Consider the following 23,926-nt stretch of genomic DNA (forward strand, 5'->3'; position numbering starts at 1 on the left):
CTCCTACACCAAAGTTAAACCATGTTCATTTATGTATGAGATAAAGCCTATTCAACTTAGTTTCCTTGTTATAGCATAGGCAGGATACAGAGAAGTGTGGAGTCTCTTACCTTCCAGGGCTCATAATCTGGGAAGCCCTGCACATAAAAGGTGAATGACCAGGAGGATAGTGCAAGACGGTGTGGTTTGAGTGCCCACCCAGTGGCCACCTGAGCTCCCAGAGGCAGCCACATTACATGATATTGTTGACATAACAATGGCTGTCGGGGGGACCTGTGGAGGAAGGGCTTGACTAGAGTTTGGGACTACAGGTGAAAGGGTCAGGTGAGTGGAAAGAATGCGTGAAGGAACCACAGTTTATGGCTGTGGTTAGCCCTTTCTTTGTTCTTCTTCAGTGTTTCTTCTATTCCTTTCCTTCTAGCCCCTTTGAAGTTCAAGTTGGCCCTGAAGCAGGCATGCAAAAAGTCCGTGCCTGGGGCCCTGGCCTACATGGCGGGATTGTTGGGCGGTCAGCAGACTTCGTGGTGGAGTCCATCGGCTCTGAAGTGGGGTCTCTGGGTAAGTGGTGGCAGCTGACCAGCAGCTTCTGGAGGGCTAAGGATTACGGGGCACCTGGGCCTGGTAGCAGGCTGGGTTTTGCGGCCTTGCCCAGCCTCACTACCCTTTGCCCGCTGGCCTCCTGACCACCCGGGGCATCTCTGTACTCTGCTGTGGATTGCACGTCCTATTTCCCTTCTGCCCATTTGGTTGCCCATTGCTTCTGGCACCAGAATTCATTCATTTGCTAGACCTTGACCGCAGAGGTTTTATGTGGACATTGTGCCTAAAACAGTGCTCAGAACGTAGTAAGCACTTAGTAAATATTGTTGATAGACCCTTAGTTTATGTGAATGAATTTTGCTAAAATTTGGGAATAAATACATTCTTTGTTGCATAACCAAGTATATTTTAAACACATATCTGATAATACATATATGATCATTTTAGATCAGGAGTCTGCAAACTTTTTCTATAAAGGGTCAGATAGCAAATATTTTTAACTTGTGGACCACGTGCACGTGGTCTCTGTCGTAATTGTTTGACTCCACCCATTGTAGCTTGAAAGCAACCATAGAAAATATGTAAATAAGTGGGTGTGGCTGTGTTCCACAAAAATTTTATTTACAAAAACAGGCAGTGGGCCAGGTTTGGCCCTTGGACTATAGTTAAGTGACTGCCATTTTAGGTAATAGCAATAAGCAAAAGGAAAAATAAGAAATCACATTTCTTTCTCTCATCTAGAGAGATGATATTAATCATTGTGGTAAATCCTTCTAGTCTAGAGATAATATTAAACTTTTTGGTATATCCTTCCAGACTTTCTTCCTATATATACACATGCAAACGTTGATTTGCCACATAAAATATCTTGGGAGGTCTTTATGTCTTTATGCCTCAAATAAATATAGGGTATGCCTTCATTTTTCATGGCTTCCATGGAATTCCATTGTATGGTTGTATCTATTGTTAGGCTCTCCAGTTATTTCCAGGGTTTTGCTATAAAAACAATGTTGAATGCATATCCTTGGTAATTTCCTTTAGAAAAATGCCCAGAAATTGAATTAGGCATACAAAGAGTGGGTGTTGGTTTAAGGCTTTTGGCACATGTTACCATATTGCCAGCAGGAAGGTTTGCTGGTTGGACCCTTCCTGTTAGATGATATAAAGACAGAAAAGTACATAATCCAACCCTTCCATTCTAGTGAGGACCCAGTGGGCCTGGTTTTGTGGAAAAGGGACACAAACAGATTTCAATCTACTGGCCAATACTTAGTTTTTAGGGAGGCAGAGGGAATGAGTTGGTAGTTATATAGAATATGTACTTTCCATCATGTAACCAGGGAGGCCTTCTTGCCCCACCCTCCAGGGTTTGCCATTGAAGGCCCTTCCCAGGCAAAGATCGAATATGATGACCAGAATGATGGTTCGTGTGATGTCAAATACTGGCCCAAGGAGCCTGGCGAATACGCCATTCACATCATGTGTGATGACGAAGACATCAAGGACAGCCCGTATATGGCCTTCATCCACCCGGCCACAGGAGACTACAACCCTGATCTGGTGAATCAAGTTGTGTTTGTTGTGTCATCTCTTCACTGGCTCCTGGCACACCCTCTCCCCCACCCCAACCCCATGCCTGAAGAATTGACTTAAACAGCATGTTGAGAGAGGGCAGAGAGGAACTATTTAGATTTTAGTCAGGAAATGGGCTTGAATTTGAATCCTGGTAGTACTCCTTAGCATTTTTATAATGTTGGGTAAGTCACTTACCTCTCTGACTCTTGGTATCTTCCTCTATAAAATGGGAATGGGGCCGGGCGCTGTGGCTCACGCCTGTAATCCTAGCTCTTGGGAGGCCGAGGCGGGCGGATTGCTCAAGGTCAGGAGTTCAAAACCAGCCTGAGCAAGAGCGAGACCCCGTCTCTACTATAAATAGAAAGAAATCAATTGGCCAACTGATATATATATATAAAAAATTAGCCGGGCATGGTGGCACATGCCTGTAGTCCCAGCTACCAGGGAGGCTGAGGCAAAAGGATCGCTCGAGCCCAGGAGTTTGAGGTTGCTGTGAGCTAGGCTGACGCCACGGCACTCACTCTAGCCTGGGCAACAAAAGCGAGACTCTGTCTCAAAAAAAAAAATAAATAAATAAATAAAAATAAAATGGGAATGGAGTATGTCTGCTTCCTAGAGCCTCTGGCATGATTTGGGGGAGGCAGCAGGCACAAAGGCAGCCTTTCGCTGAGTGCCTGGGCTGTGTAAGCTGCTATTTTCTTGTAACCTGGAGCATCATTTTTCAGTCTTCTACTTTCTGTAGTTAGTTCAGGATGCTCCGTAGATAAAGGCTATTTTCCCCTGTAGCCCCCTTTCTCTTAAATTGGAGCAATGTTTTCAAAAGCTTCCTTTCAAACCCTTAGCAGGCTGGTAAGCATCAGGTCTGAGCCAGCCTGGGTGACAGGGTGGCCACGCACACTGCATGTGCTGCTGCTGGCCCGCCTGTCTGTGGCTGACACCACTTTGGACTGGGTCCTGCCCGTCTTTGGGCCAACTGCCAGTCCTTTGTTCTCTGGGGACTGCAAACTTTTGGAGTGTCTTCTGTAGCAAAGATTCCAAGTCCCCTCAAACTAGGAACATTGAAACTTGGCATAGCTGGCAGTCCCCGCCCCACTTACTAGAAGTTCTCTAGGTCAGCTCAGAATAAGGCAGGAAGCCTGGGTTTGTTTGGGCCTGATTTTAGAGTTTGCTCCCTCATGAGACATTAATGATACTATTTATTTTTAAGTTACAGCCTACTTTAGCATTTTCCTTCCCATAACCATCCTGCTGTGTGGATACTATAAAACCAGACACAAGTCATTTTATTCTTCCCCCATTCCCTGGTGACCAGTCTTCATCTAGGGGTTTAGTTGGGGCATCACACAGGAAGAATCATTATTGGCTCTTTGCTTTAGGTCCAAGCGTATGGGCCAGGCTTGGAGAAATCTGGGTGCATCATCAACAACCCCGCTGAGTTCACCGTGGATCCCAAGGATGCTGGAAAAGCTCCCTTAAAGATATTTGCTCAGGTACATTTCTGGGGGCTATCTGTGCAGGTAATGGTTGGTAACAAGATCTGCCAGTGTAACAGCAAGGCGCTTAGTCCGTCTGATCCTTGGTTTCCTCTACACTTGAGAAGGATAAGAATGTTATCTTGTGGGTTGTGTGAGGATTAAGTGAGACTAACATGTAAAGCAGGATGTGGTTTGTTTTTTTTAAATCATCTTTATGATTTGTAATTTATAAAAATAAGGCTTGATTATTTCAGATTACTCTGTAATGTCTTTCTGTGCAGCTGAAGCTGCTTAGGTTAGGATAGGAGGTTTGTAAACAAGGATTTTAAAAATATGCTTATCTAATTTAATTGAATTAGACAAAGGGACTTAAATGCAGGAGTTGAAAAGAAATTAAGAAGCATCGAGTGACCATGGTTTTGTTTTGGGGCCATTTGTTCTTAATAACCAAAAATAAACAAATGCATGTAGTATTTTGTCACCTGCTGTCCTTGCGTAGTGAGAACATGGCACATTGTAGTTGCTCCATGAAGTTTTGTTGGGTAAGCAGGTGGTGACTTGGTTGCCTTGGGGTGTGCCACAGGGACCCCGTTTGATGGAGACCATGGGAGGGCTGCCTTTGTTCCTAGCTTTGGCTCTTTTGCAGGATGGGGAAGGCCAGCCCGTTGACATCCAGATGAAGAGCCGGATGGATGGCACATACACCTGCTCATACACCCCAGTTAAGGCCATCAAGCATACCATTGCCGTGGTCTGGGGAGGTGTGAGCATCCCACACAGCCCCTACAGGGTAGGTTGTGAGGTGGAGTCCTGGCCCTTTCACGGAAAGACCCAGTCATGCGTCAGGTCTGGCTCCATGCCTGATGGCCAAAGGCAGACGTATGGAAGGGACCCATCCTTGGTGACCTTGGAAAGATGGGGTGGCCTGAGGGGCAGGGCACTCTGGACCACCCAGAAGGGCTGTTTCTTACAATGCTTTTTTTTTTTTTTTTTTTTAATACTGTTATACTTTTATTGGATTTATTGCATCACAGATCTCATGATGCTTTTTAACAGTGTTTTACTGGGTCATAGTGGAGGAGAACGTGACTTTCTCTACATCATCTCCAGGTCAGCATTGGGCAAGGCAGCCATCCCCAGAAGGTCAAAGTGTTTGGACCGGGTGTGGAGAGAAGTGGCCTGAAGGCAAATGAGCCTACTCACTTCACAGTGGACTGTGCTGAGGCCGGGGAAGGTGAGAGGGCTTTGCTTGATCCAGCGACTGTTGCTCCTTGGGAAGAAAGTCGTTTTTATAACATTTCCAGGGCAGTTAACTTTGAACTATGAAGTAGTCCATCTGAAGAGGTAATTGTTCATCTGTTGAGCCTCTGTATTAGTTCCTTGGTGATATCTTTGCTAATTCTCCATCCTGTTTCCCAAATCCTGACTTATCACCATCCCTTTCCCAGGTTTCTTACTGGAAACTTTTCAGTATTTTGGGGCGGGTGTTAGCCTGAGCTGGAAGTGACTGCACAGGGCATGCAGTTTCTTGTAAGCTGGTGCTAATGAGCTGGTCTGTTTCAGGTGATGTCAGTGTTGGCATTAAGTGTGATGCCCTGGTGTTAAGTGAGGATGAGGAAGACGTGGATTTTGACATTATTCACAATGCCAATGACACGTTCACTGTGAAATACGTGCCTCCTGCCGCGGGGCGGTACACCATCAAAGTGCTCTTTGCGTCTCAGGTGTGTTGGGGCGTGGAGGGGCGGGAAGGGTGGACCTGGATTCTTGTTGGCCACCTGTGTGCATATCTCCTTTTTGTTCTTTCAGTGACAGGGAAGGTATCTTGAGAACTCTGCTCAATTTTCTTCTCTCAGATTCTTTAAAACCCAGAACTAAATTTTTATCAGTTTCTTAAAAAAGTGAGGCAGTGTATTCAGTGGGCTCTGGAAAGAGACTGGTTTGTTATAAACATCAAGTTTTTGGTTGAAACATAATTAACTTATAGATATGTTCCATTTTAATGTCTTTGAGTCTGTGTCTTTGCTTCCGCCCTGTAACTCTCATAGGGAGAGGCGGTTCGAAGTCTCAGAAACCTGATAGTGAAACAGGGCAGGCAGAACCGTAACACAGGGAACTTTGAAATCCTGGTGATTAAAATCAACCTTATGTGAAAGTAGGACTCTCAGGAGAATGTTCTGTGCCTAAAGGGAATGGTCTTGAGTTGACTTCATGCAATTAACCTATTCTGCCTTTATTCTAACAGTCTGCGATGTTGTTTTTGAAGAATTATAATCACTGTTTCTGATCACTTTCTTTCTTTTTTTTTGAGACAGAGTCTCACTCTGTTGCTCAGGCTAGAGTGCTGTGGTGTCAGCCTAGCTCACAGCAACCTCAGACTCCTGGGCTCAGGCAATCCTTCTGCCTCAGCCACCTGAGTAGCTGGGACTACATGCATGTGCCACCACGCCCGGCTAATTTTTTCTATATATTTTTAGTTAGCCAATTAATTTCTTTCTATTTTTAGTAGAGACAGGGTCTCGCTCTTGCTCATGCTGGTCTGAAAATTCTGACCTTGAGCGATCTGCCCACCTTGGCCTCCCAGAGTGCTAGGATTACAGGCATGAGCCACCACACTCGGCCTCTGATCACTTTCATGTATTCCTCAGACCTTAGCTCCAGCTGTCCCTAGAGAATATTTTCTTCCTCCCTGGCCCCATATATTATTGTTTTTGGTTTCATTCTTGCAAGTATTTTTTCATCCCAAGTACCCAACATTTGGTGTTAAAGGCTTGGGAGCTCTCAGATTTGTTTGTGATACCAAGGATCCAGGCATTAGTGAGTGGCCTATTCCATGCGGCCCTTACCAGTGCTGGAGTATGGAGACTTGCTCTGTGGTAACAGGAGTTTGCTCGCTACCCCTACATAAAAGCCATACTGAGGTCAGGGCATCCTAAGCTCTGGCAGTTGCTGTGGGGCTTTCCTACTGAGATAGTGTTTCTGCTACAGGAAATCCCCGCCAGCCCTTTCCGAGTCAAAGTCGACCCTTCCCACGACGCCAGCAAAGTGAAGGCAGAAGGCCCGGGGCTCAGCAAAGCAGGTGAGATGGTGTGTAGTCCAGGTTGTCCGGAGGCCTTCTGCTGGCCAGTGGCAGCTGGGCGGGTTTGCTCCAGGGTCTTGAGGCACTTACCTGCACCAACAGCAGGTGTTCTAAGTGACTCTGATGTAGCGATGGCTGTGGCCCTGCTCTCAATAGACCTGGTGCTGGTGAACCTGTCAGCCTGGTTCTGATAGTGAAACCACTCCTGCTCACCTGTCTCCTCTCCTCACTTCCTGGTATGTCTTTCCAGGCGTGGAAAATGGGAAACCGACCCACTTCACTGTCTACACCAAGGGGGCCGGGAAAGCCCCGCTCAATGTGCAGTTCAGCAGCCCCTTTCCTGGCGACACGGTGAAAGATTTGGATGTCATCGATAATTACGACTACTCCCACACCGTCAAATACACACCCACCCAGCAGGTAGGGTCTTGTCCCTGGCCTGTGGGCCCGGCAGGCCCCTTGCGCACAGTGTGGACGTGGCCTTGCCTGCTGAGCCCCGGAAGCACTAGCAGCAAGCCGATGGGTTCTGCCAGGAAGTCTCCAGTGCTCTCAAAAACAGGCGGGAAGCTAGTCCCATGTCTCCACCTCCATTTTGGGTTTTATCAGAGAAACGACGAGTCCTTGATGTTCAGGACCTAATACCTACCTTTCTCGTACACACACGTGTTCTCTCTCTTTCTTGCTCTTTTTTTCTCTTCTCTCCGCCCCCCCATCCTTACTACCTGCCTATTAATCTTTCCATTAATTACTCACAGAGAAAGAGCTGCCACACCTTTGTTATTTCTTCCTGGCCCTTTTAGCTTAGTTTACCTTTTTTATGAGGTGTTTGAGTGGGGTCTGTTCTCAAAGAGCCAGTTCAGCCTTAGTCCCTAAGGCCCAATGTACTATTTAGGGCAACAAAGTCTTCCCCTTTACAAAATGCAGGATTTCAGATGGGATCTTGCCATCCAGGCTGGTTTACTCTGATTATTTTAGGCATAAGGGCCTAAAAAACTACTTCTCTGTATAAGTTCCTGTTTGTTTTAAAATTTGAAAAAAATTATTGTGGTAAAATACACAGAACATAAAATTTACCATTTTAACCATCTTTAAGTATACAGCTCATTAGTGTTAAGTACATTCATTATGTTGTGCAGCCATCGTTAGCTCCATAGTTCTTTACATCTTGTAAAACTGAAACTCTGTGCACATTGTATTTGCTTAAAATTTTGTTTTACTTCATGTCCACACCTCCAGGGTCTGGAGAGCAAACATCCTGGCAGAAAAGCCTGGGTTTTACTATTTACACCTACTATACTAAACAGTTGTTCCCGGCCTCTGAGAGTCCTTCCTTCTTGAGGGAAGTCCCTGTGTGAGAAATGCCCTTTGCAGGGCAGGAAGGGCGACGTTTTCTGCAGGAACTTCCTGAGAAGTGTTTCTCCCGCCGGGCCTCCCAGCATGGAGCCAAGCGGGGAACATGAGGGGTGCAGGATGAGGGTGCTCTGGGGGCTGTGCGTCCTTGCAGGTGGACTCTTTGCTCTGAGAACTTTCCTGCAGTGGAGGGGCTCTCTGGGACAAGTTCCACATGCCAAGTTATAAATGTGGCCTCTTATCTCCAGACTTCTGCTTTTTTTCCCCCTTAATTTTTCAGGTGTAACATCCACATGACACAAAATTTACTGTTTTAACCTTTTTAAGCGTACAGTTCAGCAGTATTGAATGCATTCATATTATTGTACAACCATCACCACCATTCATCTCCAGAACTCTTGTCATCTCACAAGGTGAAACTTTGTGCCCATTAAACAGTAAATCCCCATTTCCCTAACCCCAGCCCCTGGCACCTACCCTTCTACTTTTCTATCACTGTGACTTTGACTGCTCTAAGTACCTCATATAAGGGGAATCAGTATTTGTCTCTTCATGACTGACTGGTTTAACTTAGTATAATATCCTGCAGGTTCATTCATGTTGTAGCGTAGTCAGAACTCTTTTCCTTTTTAAAGCTGAATAATAGTCCATTGTATATATAGACCACATTTTGCTTCTCTATTCATCTGTTGATGGACATCTGGGCAGCTTCTACCTTTCGTCTGCTGTGAGTGCTGCTGCTGTGAACGTGGGTACACACATATCTCTTCGAATCCATGCACTCACTTGTTTTGAGTATACACCCAGAAGTGGAACTGCTGGGAACATATGGTAAATCCATTCTTTTCATCGTAACCATCCAAATGAATATATTATAATACCTCATGTGGTTTGGGTTTGCATTTCCCTGATAATCAATTGTGTTGAACATCTTTTTATGTGCTCATTGGCCATTCGTATATCTTCTTTGGAGAGATGTCTGTTTGACCACTTTTGAATCAGGTTTCTTTTTTGTGTGTTGAGTTTTAGTAGTTCTCTGTGTATTCTGAATATTAATTCCCTATCAGATATGAGTTACAAATATTTTCTCTCACTCTGTGGGTTGCCTTTTCATTTTACTCTGTTGATAGTTCTTGTGTCACCTCATAACTGGCCTCTTATCTCCAGACTTGCTTCTTCCTGTGCTTTAAAAAGTCCTGATGAGGGGTTCGTTATTAGTAATGGTAGAACTAATCCTTTTGCAGATAGAGCTTCCTTTGCTCATTGGGCCACTCAGTGGTAAATAGGTAATTATTTTCCTGCTGAGGGTTCTGAGGGCTGGTGTGAGCCTTAGCACTGGGAACGTTGGCTTGACGTCTTTTTGTTGCCAATTGTCCGAGTTCCTCAGCAGAAGGTACCAGAAAGCCATGGCCGTGCACACTGATCAAGATCACAAGGTCATAGGCTTTTCTGAAAACATTTTGTGACTTTTGCTTTGTCCTATATCTATATACTGTTTTGTGTTTTGGCTGCCATTAGAAAGTAAGTTGCAGACATCAGGACAGAGTCAGAGTTTGGCCTGCACCCCTGAAAGGACTGCAGAACCCATTGGCCTGGATTCCTCAACCGTCTGGCCAAGACATAGATGGAGATTGGCAGCCTAGGTCCAGTTCTGTCACATTTGCAGTGATGCCGTAGTGGGAGACTCCTTACTTTAGAGTTACCCTGAGGTCAAGTTCATTCAGTTCTCTGATAGCAGCAGGTTTGAGAACTGCTGGCACACCGAGCAGCTACTTGGGGTTGTTTGTCCAGATGCTGCCCGTTGTGTTCCACAGAGTCTGGCAGAGTCTTGTTGTCAGGGGTTGCCTTTGGTGTGAATGACTCGCAGGGCGCCTCTCTCGTCCTTCTTATTGTTTGTTGTTTAGAGTGAGGTTTATTGTTTTGTTATTTGGGCAGTTTACATTGCTGCATATTTCTCTATGGCAAAGACAAGTGATTAAGTCCCTTTTCTTGGACTGTGAGTTCCCCAAGGATAGGAAATCATGTCCTGTGTGTGTCTTCCCCTCGCCTGGCCCTGTGAGTGCTCCGTATGGATTAGTGGCTGAGAGAGTGACAAAATGATGGAGTGCTGGGATTCACAAGCAGAGGCGGCCTCAGAACGGTGTAATCTGTTGAGTTGGGGCCGGCACCTCCTCTTTGTCCTTTGAACTCTCTTTGCTGAAGAGCAGCTCAAAGTTCAAGATTGGGTTAAGGAAGCCTTTTGAACTGTCCCCCTGGGATGTGGTTAAGAGGCCTGGGTCAGCCTGGAAGGCCATACTCTGCGTGGAGGAAGGGAGCATATTTGAGGGCTGCCGCCCACGGCACACCTTCTCCCCGTGGTTTTAGGGAATAGCAGGCTGGAACTTCCCAGCAAGGCGGCCGCTGGGGGGGGGGCTGTCCTGGCTGGGGCGCAGGCTCCCCGCACAGAACACAGACTATGCCAGGTGAGGAGCCATGGTCCCACCTGTCTGAGCAGCTCAGGTCCCCGATTGGCTTGTGCTCCGGACACCTGCCGGGCTGCCATTCCAGTCCCTGCATGACGCAGGGTGTGCATGGCTGGGCGATCCTGCTCCCCCTTGTCAAGAAACAGTGGTGAGAGCCCTTTTGCCTTGAAGGAGTAGGCTTGGGGCAGGGCTTCAGGGCCTGCTGAAAGCTCAGACAAAAGCTTGATTTTATAGATGGGAAGTTACTTCCTGGAGGACTTGTGTGCCTTTGGCTGTGTGTGGTCAAGTGGCTTAAAGTTCTCAACCGCTTACTCCCCCGAGCAGCACAGTCGAGGAGCGGCAGCGGCAGCTCCATCACACACTGTGTCAGGGCCCACAAGGAAGAGAAACTCCTCGTACTGCTGTGGTGCCTTGAGGGCCTCACAGGGAGCCTCACAGGTGACAGTCTCTACCTTGAAATGCTCTTACCACAGTGGCTGCGGCTGCTGTCAGAGGGCTCTGGAGGAGGGGCCTGTGGGTGACACTCTCCGTCCCATCCTGTTCTGAGCCATCGGGTCAGTGTCTTGTGTACGTGTGTTTTGCAAAATAAGATTCAGGCTTCAGAAGCACATGGGGGGTGGGGGGACAGTCCTGCAGCCTGCAAAGTCTTGGGGACGTGCACTGGTGGCCACCATGCAGACTCACTGCATAGCCCTGTGGAGAGCAAGCCAAGTCCATTCCTTACCAGGGCCTCAGGGGACGCCTTAAAATGCTATAGGCGTTGTAGGTGTAAAGCTCTGAGGCTTTCTTTCCTCCTCCTCCTCTTCCTTAGGTTATTTAAGGTAGAGGTCATTTCCTATCTGAGTTTTTATGACTGGTAATGAGAACATACTTCTTTTATGGCATGGGTGGGCTTAGCTGGAAGAGGATTTTTCCCTCTCTTCTTTAGCACTTCAGAGAAGCAGCCAGAAAACTTTATGGGAATATGGGAGAAGGTATTTCCAGGACCCCTGGCTAGACTGAGGTCTGCCTAGCTAGTCCGCGAGGAGCTTGTGGGCAAACTGAAGCCCAGGAAGAGTTAGTATGTCGGAAATGCTGCGTGGGCTGAAGTAACAAGGTAGCCCTGCCTTAAACAATACAAGGAGGAGACCTTTCCTGTCCCTTGGCCGGCTCCCAGCTCTGTTGAATTTGACCTGTGTGCATTCTACCAGGAAATGTTATACCCTTGAAGCAGGGGGCCAATTGGTTTTGTGTGGAGTGCTAAAAATCCTGGAAAATCAATCCTTCCCCCTCCACTGATGCAACCAGTATTTCTCCTTGGCTTTTTCCCCTTTTATTATAAATGGAATGTGAGAAAATATCCATAGGCCAAACGCTACATCCTTTTAACACTTTATCAGCAACAACTTTCAGCAGGGCCTGCACCCCAGCAGTCCTACTGGGTTCTCAGGGGGGAATCGTCTCTTCTCCCACTTCCCTGTCACTTGGTGCTTGGACCACTGAGGTGAGGGGATCTTGATCTGCTGAGGGGGCTATGGGCTTGGGAGTGCCTGGGTTTGGAGGAAGGGTACTTGGCCGACTGTGGAGAGGTGAAGCCCGTGGGGCACCATGCCAGGCCTGGCCTGGGGAGAACAGCAGCAGTGCAGGATGCCGAGGTGCACCAGGTGGCCCCGAGCTCCAGCAAGGGGGCCTATCAATCCCATAGGCACTGTCTGCCTACACACTTGCCCCTTTTCCTTCTTCCACGTAGAAATGGGAGTTCAGATACTGTGCAATGAACAGCTCCAGGTAAACTCTTACAAATCCCCTTTGCAGCTTGGTGGCCTGAAACTGATTCCCAGAACATAGAAGAAAGGGTTCTGTTTTGTTAGAGGCCTCAGGCTCAGCTGCTGCACTGATGGCCAGGGGTTGGGTATGTTGGGTAGAGAGGATGGTGTGGCAGAATAGGTTTGGGGGCCAGCTTGCACACTTACCAGGTTTGTGGCTTGGGGCATGTTCCTTTACCTCTCTGAGCCATAGTTTCTTTTCCTGGAGAAATGGGAATGACAGTAGGAACTAGTTCTTAGGACTGTTTTGAAATTGAAATGGGGAAATGCATAAAAACACAGTGCTTGGCGCGTAGTAAATGCTCACTAAGTTGTTGTTATTAGCTGCTCTTATTTGATCTGATTTCTCTGTTCTTGCTATGTGGTCAAAAGCTTAAAGAAATATGTCTGAGATGCTTTCTAAATCCATTGGAGCCAAGTTCCCTGTGTCTCTGGGAAGAAGGAAGGATGGGGATTGGGAGTTTGAACACCCTGGTATCGGCACCCAAAGGCATACTCAGCCTTCTTTCTCGTTCCAGGGCATCATGCAGGTCCTGGTGACTTACGGTGGTGATCCCATCCCTAAGAGCCCTTTCACTGTGGGTGTCGCTGCTCCGCTGGATCTGAGCAAGATTAAAATTAATGGGCTGGAAAACAGTAAGTGTGTGAGTAGGATAGGTTGTCAGAGGCCGTCACATGTGGCTGTGGGTTAGATTTCTTTCAAAGGATGGAATCTGCGGAGAAACAAATTCTATTTTAAGAAATTTTGCCATGAATAGACTGGGGTTTGAGTTAGGGTGTGCTGTGAAATAGCTCTATGACCCTGTCTGCCACTTAGCCTCAGCAAGCCTCAGTTTCCTTATTTGTACGATGTGGGGGTGGGGTGGTCAGGAATATTTACACACATGGGAACATAGTGAAGATTAAACGCTCTGAGAATCCAGAGGCTGGCACGCAGTCAGCCCTCAGCAACTGCCGGCATCGCAGCAGGAAGATTTCGTCAACGAGAGAAGCCGCGCTGCTGTCCAGCGAGTTTCTAGCTGTGCCGCCCGCCCTGGCAGCTGCACCCACACAGCCTCCAGAGTGCAGCCCAAAGCCAGCTCCCTGGCACTCGGAAACCACAGCCACAGTGACGCCTTCTCGCTCTCATCCCAATATTTCTTTAGCTTGTTAGGGATTTTACTAGTGTAAGCTCATTTTGTTTATTTTCAATTTTTTGTATTTTTTTATTATGGAAAATTTCAAACCTAGAAAAATAAAGAGAGTAATATAATACGAACACTGATGTACTTATCACTCAGCTTCAGATGTTCAACACATGCTCATAAAATTATTTTTTACACATGTAATACATAATTCCATTTCTCATCTAAAAAACATTATATTAAGAGTAAATTCCATCTTAACCGTCACCTCCCCTCTTCCCACCAGTTGATCAAGGTTGTCAGTTCAGTTTCTCTCCTCCAGACCTTCTGTCTGCATCTGTACATATAGCTGTGGCAGCAGGAAATATTTGGCAGTGTTTATTTTGCATTAAAGTCATCCTGCCATATAAACCCCATGTCTTCAGCCTGCCTCTTGAAGTCGGGCGTGCATTTTGGGAGTCATTCACACCTAGATCCCTTTTGTTGGTGTTAACTGTGAGTTGTCCCAGACCGGGTGCACCGCAGTGGCTCACACCCACACCAGCGGGGCGCGCATGCCCGAGGGGAGGCCTCCTGTGTCCACCCGCGAGGCTTTCTCCAGAGTGTTGGCTGTGCCCTCCATGAGTGTCTTCCTTGACTTGCGGCCCAGATGCACAGCTTGGAATGAGGCCAGCTCCCAGTTCAGGAGGCTCCAAAGCAAGAGCTCAGTGTTGGCTTTTGTGGCTTGGGAGGGCAACCAACTCTGAGCATATGAAGGGTAACTTCCTAACCCTTTCATGTGTCCCCTTGTCATTCCTTCCCCAAGATACCGAGAGTTTCGACTCCAGAACAGGAAAAAGCACCATGCCGGTTAGGAAAACCTCTTTCCCTTTGGGGCACAGAGCTCCGAGGCCTCCTTGCTTGTGGTTTTGCAGTGTTCATCTTGGCAGGCTGCATATTGCCCCAGAGTCAAGATGTCCCTGGGTTGTGGCAGGGCCCTGTGTTCCCAGTGCTTTTGTTTTGGTTAAAGTCCTTTCCCTGTTTTTGTCAAATATAACACTTGAGTTTCCTGTGGCCCTGCTTTGCAGAGACCTTTCAGAAACCATCACGGCACAGAGTCAGTTCCCAGTTGCATTTGCCAGCTCTGTGACTTTTGGTGGGGAGGGGTGGCTGTAGGATTGAATTTGCTGCCAAGAATTAGTAACGGATTGACTTATAGGGGTGTTTCGATTCGAAGTTAACATCAAAAGTAAGTAAAGAAAGAGGGGACAGCATTAGATTAGATAACTACTGGTCAGCAAAGCAGACTGTGGGGTCCACTAAATTTCGGTTTGAGTCCTTGCTTTGCAGCCTGGTGGCTATGTCACCCTAGACAAATTACTTAACCTCTCTGAGCCTCAGTTTCCTTAGCTTTTAAAGCCATTGGTTAATAATAAATGCCCCATAGGGTTGTGGTAAAAATTAAAGGAGACAATATGCCAAATTTGTGCTTGGCATATAAAATGCAGCCAGTAAATGATAGCTATTATTATTATCATCAATGATTAATTATTGTTCTTATGCTGCTTGTTATTGAGGCTAAAATGCTGAGTATTCTTAGTCTTGCTTCATGTCCTTTGTATTAGCTATTGCTTGTTGTAGAGACTAAGTGTCCAAAGAGCCCTCACTTCTCTGCTCTTGATTGTTCCTGCAGCTGAAAAGGGTCAGCCCTTCACTTTGGCTTGTGTCCCTCTTCCAGGGGTCGAAGTTGGGAAAGACCTGGAGTTCGCCATTGACACCAGAGGGGCAGGCGGCCAGGGGAAGCTGGATGTGACGATCCTGAGCCCCTCTCGGAAGGTCGTGCCATGCCTTGTGGCTCCTGTGACAGGCAGGGAGAGCAGCACAGCCAGGCTCGTCCCCCGGGAGGAGGGGCTGTATGCGGTGGGCGTGACCTACGATGGGCACCCTGTGCCTGGGAGCCCCTACACGCTAGAGGCCGCCCTGCCACCGGATCCCGCCAAGGTCGGCTTTTGTTTCTGTTCCAGAACTTGCCCCATTGTTGTCAAATATGGCACCGTGGTCCTTCTCTGGCCCTGCCTGATGGAGACCTTTGTGATGGAAGTCCGTTCTCAGTAGCTCACGGCAGTCCTGCTGCAATTCGGTGTGAAGGGCCCCTGGCAGCTGGGTTGCAACCTTGCTCTTCTTCTTGCTTCTGGCTGCAAGACTTTGGTTAAGGGCTCCCTATCCCTGAGTCTTCTTCCTTGATTTGTTAGCAGAATAACAGTACTTGTTCCAAAGCCAGCCTGTAAGGGTTAAGGGAGAGAGTGAATGTGCAGGCTTCATTCCAACCTCCAGCAATCAGACTTTACTTGCTTTATAGAAGGTATATAATTAATATGGAAATATATTATTCTCTAGCTCAACACCTGTAATCCTAATTCTAGCACTCCGAGATCAATGCAGGAGGATCGCTTGAGCTCAGGAGTTAGAGGTTGCAGTGAGCTATGATGACACCACTGCACTCTACCCAGGGTGACACAGCTAGACTCTGTTTCAAAAAAAAAAAAAAAATTGGCCGGGCGCGGTGACTCACGCCTGTAATCCTAGCACTTTGGGAGGCCAAGGCGGGTGGATTGCTCAAGGTCAGGAGTTCGAAACCAGCCTGAGCGAGACCCCATCTCTACCAAAAATAGAAAGAAATTAATTGACCAACTAAAAATGCATATACCAAAAAAAAAAAAAAATTAGCCGGGCATGGTGGTGCGTGCCTGTAGTCCCAGCTACTCGGGAGGCTGAGACAGTAGGATCGCTGAGCCCATGAGATTGAGGTTGCTGTGAGCCAGGCTGACGCCACGACACTCACTCTAGCCTGGCCAACAAAGTGAGACTCTGTCTCAAAAAAAAAAAAAAAAATTCTCATAGTCCTGTCTTCCTAGTTGCTCTGACTCAGGGTTTTGGAGTATTTCCAGTGATCTGAATGGCATGAAGCCTAAAAAACTGACTTATTTGTTGAGTCCGAGATGAAAGTCTCACCCTCTCTTAAAACTGGTTGAGGCCGGGCGCTGTGGCTCACGCCTGTAATCCTAGCTCTTGGGAGGCCGAGGCGGGCGGATTGCTCAAGGTCAGGAGTTCAAAACCAGCCTGAGCAAGAGCGAGACCCCGTCTCTACTATAAATAGAAAGAAATTAATTGGCCAACTGATATATATATAAAAAATTAGCCGGGCATGGTGGCGCATGCCTGTAGTCCCAGCTACTTGGGAGGCTGAGGCAGGAGGATCGCTTGAGCCCAGGAGTTTGAGGTTGCTGTGAGCTAGGCTGACGCCATGGCACTCACTCTAGCCTGGGCAACAAAGTGAGACTCTGTCTCAAAAAAAAAAAAAAAAAAAACTGGTTGAGTTTTTTATTACACAGAACTTTCTGAGTGAGGTACAATAGCCAAAGCCATCCAAGTGAGTTCCCTGAGAGCTTTTCTGTGAGCTCTCAACCCAGGAAATCTGTGTGTGTTGGACTGGACCTTCGTTCTCCAGCTTCAGCCCTGTGCTTCAGAAGAGCAAGGCATGGCCGGAGAGACAACAGTGTGGAGGGGCTCCTCTTCCTCCTCCATGCTGCCAAAAGCCCACGCCTCTGTCCTGTGCCTTTCAGTTGGTGATCTAGCTCTTAGCCATTTGCAGCAGCATCTGCGTTGTGGCTCTAACTGCATGTGTGCGTGCATGCATGTGCGTGGGTGACACATTAGGCTCTGCAGAGAAGGACCACTTGGCTAGGATGCACTTCTGTGTTGATCTAGGCTTGGTGTCAAAAGCAGTGCTGGCTGGACAGTGATACCAGTGCCAGGCAGAGATTGACTTTCATTCTTTGCTCATATAGGTGAAGGCCCACGGTCCTGGCCTCAAAGGTGGTCTCGTGGGTAAGCCCGCCGAGTTCACCATTGACACCAAAGGAGCTGGAACTGGAGGTTTGGGCCTAACCGTGGAAGGTCCATGTGAAGCCAAAATCGAATGCTCCGACAATGGTGACGGGACCTGCTCTGTCTCCTACCTCCCCACAAAACCCGGGGAATACTGCGTCAACATTCTGTTTGAAGAAGTCCACATACCTGGGTCTCCCTTCAAAGCCAATATCGAAATGCCCTTCGACCCCTCTAAAGTCGTGGCGTCGGGGCCAGGTCTGGAGCACGGGAAAGTGGGAGAAGCCGGGCTCCTCAGCGTTGACTGTTCGGAAGCTGGGCCCGGCGCCCTGGGCCTGGAGGCCGTCTCAGACTCAGGAGCGAAGGCCGAAGTCTCCATTCAGAACAATAAAGATGGCACCTACGCCGTGACCTACATGCCCCTGGCGGCTGGGATGTACACGCTGGCCCTGAAGTACGGCGGCGAGCTCGTGCCGCACTTCCCCGCCCGGGTCAAGGTGGATCCCGCCGTGGACACCAGCAGGGTTAAAGTCTTTGGGCCAGGAATTGAAGGAAAAGGTGGGTTTCATAAAAAAGAGATGCTGGGATTTTAAGGGCCACCAGAAATTCACAGAGCAGGAGCTGCAAACTCAGACCCTCCAGGGGCCAGGCAGGGTGGAGGACACCCCCGGCGGCCTGCCTCAGGTAGTGGCTTGAGCGCTGGGTAGGGCAGCGCCGCTGCACGGCCCTGTTTCTGCGTGTCCGTAGGCAGCAGGGCCCAGCATCACCAGGAGAGTCCCAGTTTTTCTGGCAAAGCCAGAATTCTTAATTTTTGTGTGGAAAGTCAACATATTGCATTGGGAGAAAGTTTAAGATGCGGTGTTGGCTAACGCCACAGATGCTGCACCCTTTAACCAGCCCCAGGTCCCCGCCTTTGTGGGAGCAGCTGTGTTGTCGCTTGGCCAAGATTGCCCTGGAATAGGGCTTCTTTGGGGAAGAAGAGGATTAATACTCTCGATTTTGAAAGCCAGAGAAACCAGTTGTCTGCTGCTGCTCAAATTAGACTTAATGTGTCTAAAGTGCCAAAACTTTGGTCCTGGGGTTTGCACCTGTGTCCGAGGCCTTGGTGACATGCGTGTGTGTGTGTGTGTGTGTGTGTGTGGTTGCTCTGCAGATGTGTTTCGGGAAGCCACCACGGACTTCACAGTTGACTCGCGGCCTCTGACCCAGGTGGGGGGCGACCACATCAAGGCCCACATTGCCAACCCCTCAGGGGCCTCCACTGAGTGCTTTGTCGCAGACAATGCTGACGGGACCTACCAGGTGGAATACACGCCCTTTGAGAAAGGTGAGTCACCCTCTCCTTGGACGTGACCTCGTTCGCAGCTGCGCTTGGCCACTTCCTCTGGGCACTTGGTGCAGACCCTGGCCCCATGTATTTGGCCTGTCTCAGCGGTGTGCAGAGTGACAGGGAAGTGTCGGGATCTCCTTCCGAGCAGAGCTACCTGCCCGCTTAGTGCCTGCCTTGCTGGCCTTGTTGTGTGATAGGTGGGCTGGGCCTCAGCCTCATGCTCACTCACTTAAGCAGCTCCCAGGGTGATGTCATAGCATGTTGCTCATTTGTGCAATTTTTTTTTTTTTTGCGTATGAATTTTTTCCCCGAGTATTAGGAATTATAAAAAATTTCAACAAATTAGAAAAGCATAAAAGAAAACCCAAAGCACTATATATATCCCATTATCTGGATATATGATCTGTAAATATTCTGGTATAGATATTTTCAGTCATTTTGTGGATGTCTCTTCTATTTCTTTTGGTTATTGGCTGGGTGGAGTTTTCCCAAGTCAGGACAATAGGTTGAGTGACTTGAATATAAACTTGGTGGTATTTGCTTCGTGGGAGTGGGGTGAGTAATGTGATTGCAAATAGTTTACATTATTCAAAAAATCAGATCATACCAACATAACTTTTTTTAACTTGCTTTTTTCAAATCACATGGTGTAGATGCAGACTTGAATGCTAGATAAAGCCCTGAAGTAGCACTCCACTTCATTTCCCACAAATAGGTGACTTGTGTGCAAATGTATGTTTCTGTTTCTTGTTTTGAATAGGCCTCCATGTAGTGGAGGTGACGTATGATGATGTGCCCGTCCCAAGTAGCCCCTTCAAAGTGGCTGTAACTGAAGGCTGCCAGCCATCTCGCGTCCAAGCCCGAGGACCTGGGTTGCAAGAGGCCTTTACTGACAAACCCAATGTCTTCACTGTTGTTACCAGGTAGGCAAAGCCCTGGGGTCAGTGTGGTGAGTCTCTACAAGGAGCAGCCCTAGGTAGTATAACTGTTTTTAAAAAGTTTTATGGCCGTATCCTACATATGTGTCATGGTCTCCCAACTTTTGGTGAGATGTGTTTTTATTTTTATGTACATTTTCTTCTGTAGAGACTCATGCTACTGAGAAAAACCAAGTGTACCTAGAAACGTACCAAAAAGCACTTGATAATGGTCATAAAAACTGCTGAGCACACTAGGACTAGATGGAAGCTATATTACGTGATAATGTAAAAAATTTATAGCCAAACTCATATTTAAGGGAAATGTTAGAAAATTCCTATTAAAATTGGTCACAAGGCATATGCCTGCGTTGTGCTTGTAGTCCTAGCGAATGTAGTCAGGTAAGGAAAATAAATGAAGGTGAGCATTGGAAAGGAGGAGTCAACACTGTCTTAACTTATATCCTGCTATTGAGAGATCCCTATGTGAGAGCTGTTGTCACGGTAGCTGAGTCAGGTTGGCTAAACGGGATAGTTTATAAACAGATTTTAAATGAATTTTGGCAACAGGCAGACCAGCATGGCCTGCGCACATTTCACTTTCTTTCCCACACTTCCCAGAGGGGCAGGAATTGGTGGGCTCGGCATCACCGTGGAGGGACCGTCGGAGTCGAAGATAAACTGCAGAGACAACAAAGACGGCAGCTGCACCGCCGAGTACATCCCCTTCGCTCCCGGGGATTATGACGTTAACATCACATACGGCGGAGCCCACATCCCTGGTAAGCTGTCCTCGGAGAGGAACCTGCAGAATCATTGATTTTGCATGAAAACAGGTTGGATTGTGCTTCTCTCTCTGACTAGGGAGAAAAGTCTGACGCCTGTAGTAGCCACAGGAGGAGAATTTTCCTGAGGGGCTACATCTCCAAGAGTACCCCAGCTCCCGGGAGAACTGGCAACACGGCAGGCAGCATTGGCTTAGGGTTTTGACTAGAAATGGTTGTTCATGTGTTGGAGGACCTAGTTCTTGATTTAAGGGAAAGCTCGTTTACGAAGTTGGAAATCTCTACCTTTTGGAGATTTTGTGCTTGGGTCTTATGCATCTTACACATGTGCCTCGTTTTCTTTTTTCCATCGATAGTCCCAGTAGCTGAAGAAAACACACAGACTCAACTTCTCATTTACTAGTGTCTTTTTCTATTTAATGATGTGGGGTTCACTCCCTGTAAAACAGATTCTCAACCTTGGCACTGGCGACATCCTGGGCTGGGTAACGCGTAGCTGTGGCACTGCCCTGTGCTTTGTGGGATTGCCAGCATCCCTGGCCCACCAGATGCCTGTAGCAACAACCCCCTTTCCCATTTGTGATGACCAAAAACGTCTCTAGACATTGGCGTTTGTCCACAGAGACAAAATTACTCCTGATGGAAAACTACTGCTGTTCCACCTCAGCCCCAGGAGCAGGACAAGCCTCAGTGGGTCTTGTTCTCACCGTGGTGGCCAGTAAGCCAGAGTCTTGCTGAGAGGGGCAAAGGAAGATGAGGGACCCACTGCCGGGTTCTGGATCGACTCCCAGGAAGCTGGAGTGTCCACTGCCCACACACTTTCCCAATTCTGTCTTCTCCACCCCCAGCACATGGGGTGCGCATGCACACACTCGCCTCTCTCTCTCACAGTGATCGGCAAGCATTGATGTTCAGGTCACATCAGTTCTGCTCAGATGTTCATTTAAGCCTTAAATCCTTTAAACTGATCAGTTTCTCCTCAAATTTGTGTTTGCAGCTCATTCAGTATAGATTTTTTTCATTTCTTACAGCCACTAGGGGAGTTCAGCCATCGGCAAGACAAAGTCCCTGTCCTGTGGAGCTTACTGCCTAGTGTTTATGCAACTAAAACTGGTGATAACTGCTGCAGAGAATGAGAACAGGGCTCAGTAACAGATTGCAGAGCCACAGGTCCCTTTTGGAGTTTTGCAGCACTGCAGTGCTTGGGTTGGGAGAGGGGGAAAGCACAGACAGCAGGTGGAAGGCTGTCCCCAGGAGAGATGACATGGTGACTCTGGCCAGGCAGACGGCAGTGGAGATGAGCATCTCCTGGTTGTAGTGCAACAAAGCTGCTTTGATTATTGGGAAAGTCTGGTGGATGCCACCTGCTTGGAATTCCCCTCAGGAGAGGAGAGTTTGGGCTGACCTGTGAGCTCCACGCAAAGGGCCATCTTTGAGCATAACAACAGAAAGAGGCCTGTTTGGGTTTTCCCATTAGGTGTAGATGCTGCCTCTTCCTGTTTCAGACTCTCTGTTGCCTTCCAGAGCTGAATGTCAGCTTCCCTTGAACCCCAGAACTTTCCCAGACAGACATTTGGTGAAGCTTTGGTTGGTTGTCCTAGTGTCAGGCTTCTTAGCTAGGTAACTCATGGGTACTGCCATGAAACCTAAGTGACCTGCTAGCTTCTAACTTGCTTTCATGGGAATTCTGGGTAGCTAAATATTAGCCCAGTTTTTCCTGGCCTGGTACAAACTTGTGAGGTTATTTTTAACAGATTTTCTGTCTTACCCATAATGGCATGTCGGTTTCCTCTGATGGGCGGCCGGAGTCTATTGGTTGTGGCTGCCTGGATCACTGTGTTGACTGGGATTCTGATGCATCAGCCAGAAAGGCTGCAGGAACAACTGATGGTGTCTGCCTGGGGCACAGCAACAGAGGAGTGGCAGGTGATGCTTGCTTTTCTGGACCTAAGTTCATCTTACCTTTGCCTGCTGGTTCGTGGCTGCCCTGTGCTGAGTTAGGACGGCATCCAGTGGAGGCTCTGACTTAGAGCTTGGTCTCAGAGGTGATCAGTTGCCATTACCTATTGATTGGCGTTGAAATCCTTAACTGTCACTGTAAAGTAAAGCTCCCTTTTGTCCTTCTAGACCCCAGAGTGGAGGACTGTGCTTGTCTTTGCCAGGGTCAGCCATTTGTTTCTTGTTGCTAGAACCCTGGATGCCACTGGAACCCAGCTGCTGTTAGGAAGCCAGGGCCTCAGGTCTTTGTGGGGCTTTGTTATTTCCCACCCCAATGCAAGGCAGAGACCTTGGCTTCCATGGCAGTCGGATGCTGTTAACTTTGCCTGACATCACAGCGAGCACAAGGACCCTGTGCGTGGCCAGAGGTGCATGTGGCCCCTTGGCGACGAACTTGCAGCCCTAGGCTTGGTACGGGGATGTTGGGGCTCCTCTTTCTGGGGAGGCCCCCCTCCTTGAGGCAGTCTAGTGAGGGCCCTCGGCCTAGCCCTGGTTTCTCTGTTTAGTGCTTCTCTCGAAAATCTCAATCTCCTTGCCTTCTCCATGTTTCATCAGTCTTCAGAATGGACACCCGGGAAGAATCAGAGGCCCGTGGGGTCCCCTGTAGGGTCACCCATGTGACAGGACCACAACTTACACTCAGGGAGAAAACAGGCGTCACCAGATGGCCAGGGAACCAAGGGGGCCACGTGTGGTCGGAAGGTGCCAGGTGCATAGGAGGAGACAGGCCAGGGGCACACAGGAGCTGTCATGGGAGAGCAGGATGGATGGGGGCTGCAAGGCCCGCCAAGCTCCCACTAGCCCCCTCCACTCTGTCCTTCCGACACTCAGCTGCTCCCTTGGGTTCCTCCAGCAGCCTGTCTTTCCCACGCCTCTAGCCGTGCACGTGCTGAGCCCTCTGTTGGAAGCGCCTCTCCACCTTCTTCCCTCTTGTCTCAGCTGGGTCGTTGCTGGAGAGCTTGCTCTAGTCTCCTGCAGACCAGGTTTGTTGGCTCCTGGGAGCTCCAGCCTGTGTTCCCCCAGCATGTGTGTTCTGTGTGGGGTATCAGAACGGCTTGCTCGCCTCGCCCTTCTGCATGGTGGTTTCCTGGAGGGCTGTTACCCACTCGGGGCAGCGCACCTGGCACGGTAGGTGTTCTGTGATGGTAATTGTCGAGACGGTAAGTGGGCAGGTGGCATACACAGCGAGGCAGTCGAGGTCCCAGGTGGGGCGAGGGTGTGATTCTGTGCGGGCACTGCACAAGGCCGGTCTCCGTTGACAGGTTCCCTGACCTGTTTTCCAGGCAGCCCCTTCAGGGTTCCTGTGAAGGATGTTGTGGATCCCAGCAAGGTCAAGATCACCGGCCCTGGGCTGGGCTCAGGCGTCCGAGCCCGAGTGCTGCAGTCCTTCACTGTGGACAGCAGCAAGGCTGGCCTGGCCCCACTGGAAGTGAGGGTCCTGGGCCCACGAGGTGAGTGCACGGCCTGCTCTCCTGCTGATATTCACCTGCCCTGTGCAAGGGTAGCCATGACCCAGAGCGGGTACTATGCTTTTGAGTTCGGTCATGATCTTGAAATAGAATTTCTTTAAAGGTTACTTTATTGCTCTGCATTCTAGCTTAACAGTGGAAGTTCCTGCT

The 23,926-nt window shown here is 48.5% G+C and overlaps 1 protein-coding gene across 4 annotated transcripts in view; it reads left to right on the top strand.

The window, feature by feature from the left end:
* The window catches only part of FLNB (filamin B), a 150,743-nt gene that overhangs the window by 88,476 nt on the left and 38,341 nt on the right, over positions 1–23,926 (top strand). For all 4 annotated transcript variants that reach the window (XM_076009013.1, XM_076008997.1, XM_076009001.1 and 1 more), the window contains exons 11-25: positions 422–558; positions 1,907–2,100; positions 3,492–3,605; positions 4,237–4,380; positions 4,701–4,824; positions 5,154–5,314; positions 6,579–6,669; positions 6,920–7,089; positions 12,805–12,922; positions 15,128–15,390; positions 17,238–17,835; positions 18,431–18,604; positions 19,368–19,530; positions 20,146–20,306; positions 23,591–23,758. In XM_076009013.1, the coding sequence (XP_075865128.1) occupies positions 422–558; positions 1,907–2,100; positions 3,492–3,605; positions 4,237–4,380; positions 4,701–4,824; positions 5,154–5,314; positions 6,579–6,669; positions 6,920–7,089; positions 12,805–12,922; positions 15,128–15,390; positions 17,238–17,835; positions 18,431–18,604; positions 19,368–19,530; positions 20,146–20,306; positions 23,591–23,758 (2,780 nt within the window). The remainder of the gene's footprint in view (positions 1–421; positions 559–1,906; positions 2,101–3,491; positions 3,606–4,236; positions 4,381–4,700; positions 4,825–5,153; positions 5,315–6,578; positions 6,670–6,919; positions 7,090–12,804; positions 12,923–15,127; positions 15,391–17,237; positions 17,836–18,430; positions 18,605–19,367; positions 19,531–20,145; positions 20,307–23,590; positions 23,759–23,926) is intronic.

This window comes from Microcebus murinus, chromosome 1 (genome assembly GCF_040939455.1).
Source record: "Microcebus murinus isolate Inina chromosome 1, M.murinus_Inina_mat1.0, whole genome shotgun sequence".
Lineage (NCBI taxonomy): Eukaryota > Metazoa > Chordata > Mammalia > Primates > Cheirogaleidae > Microcebus > Microcebus murinus.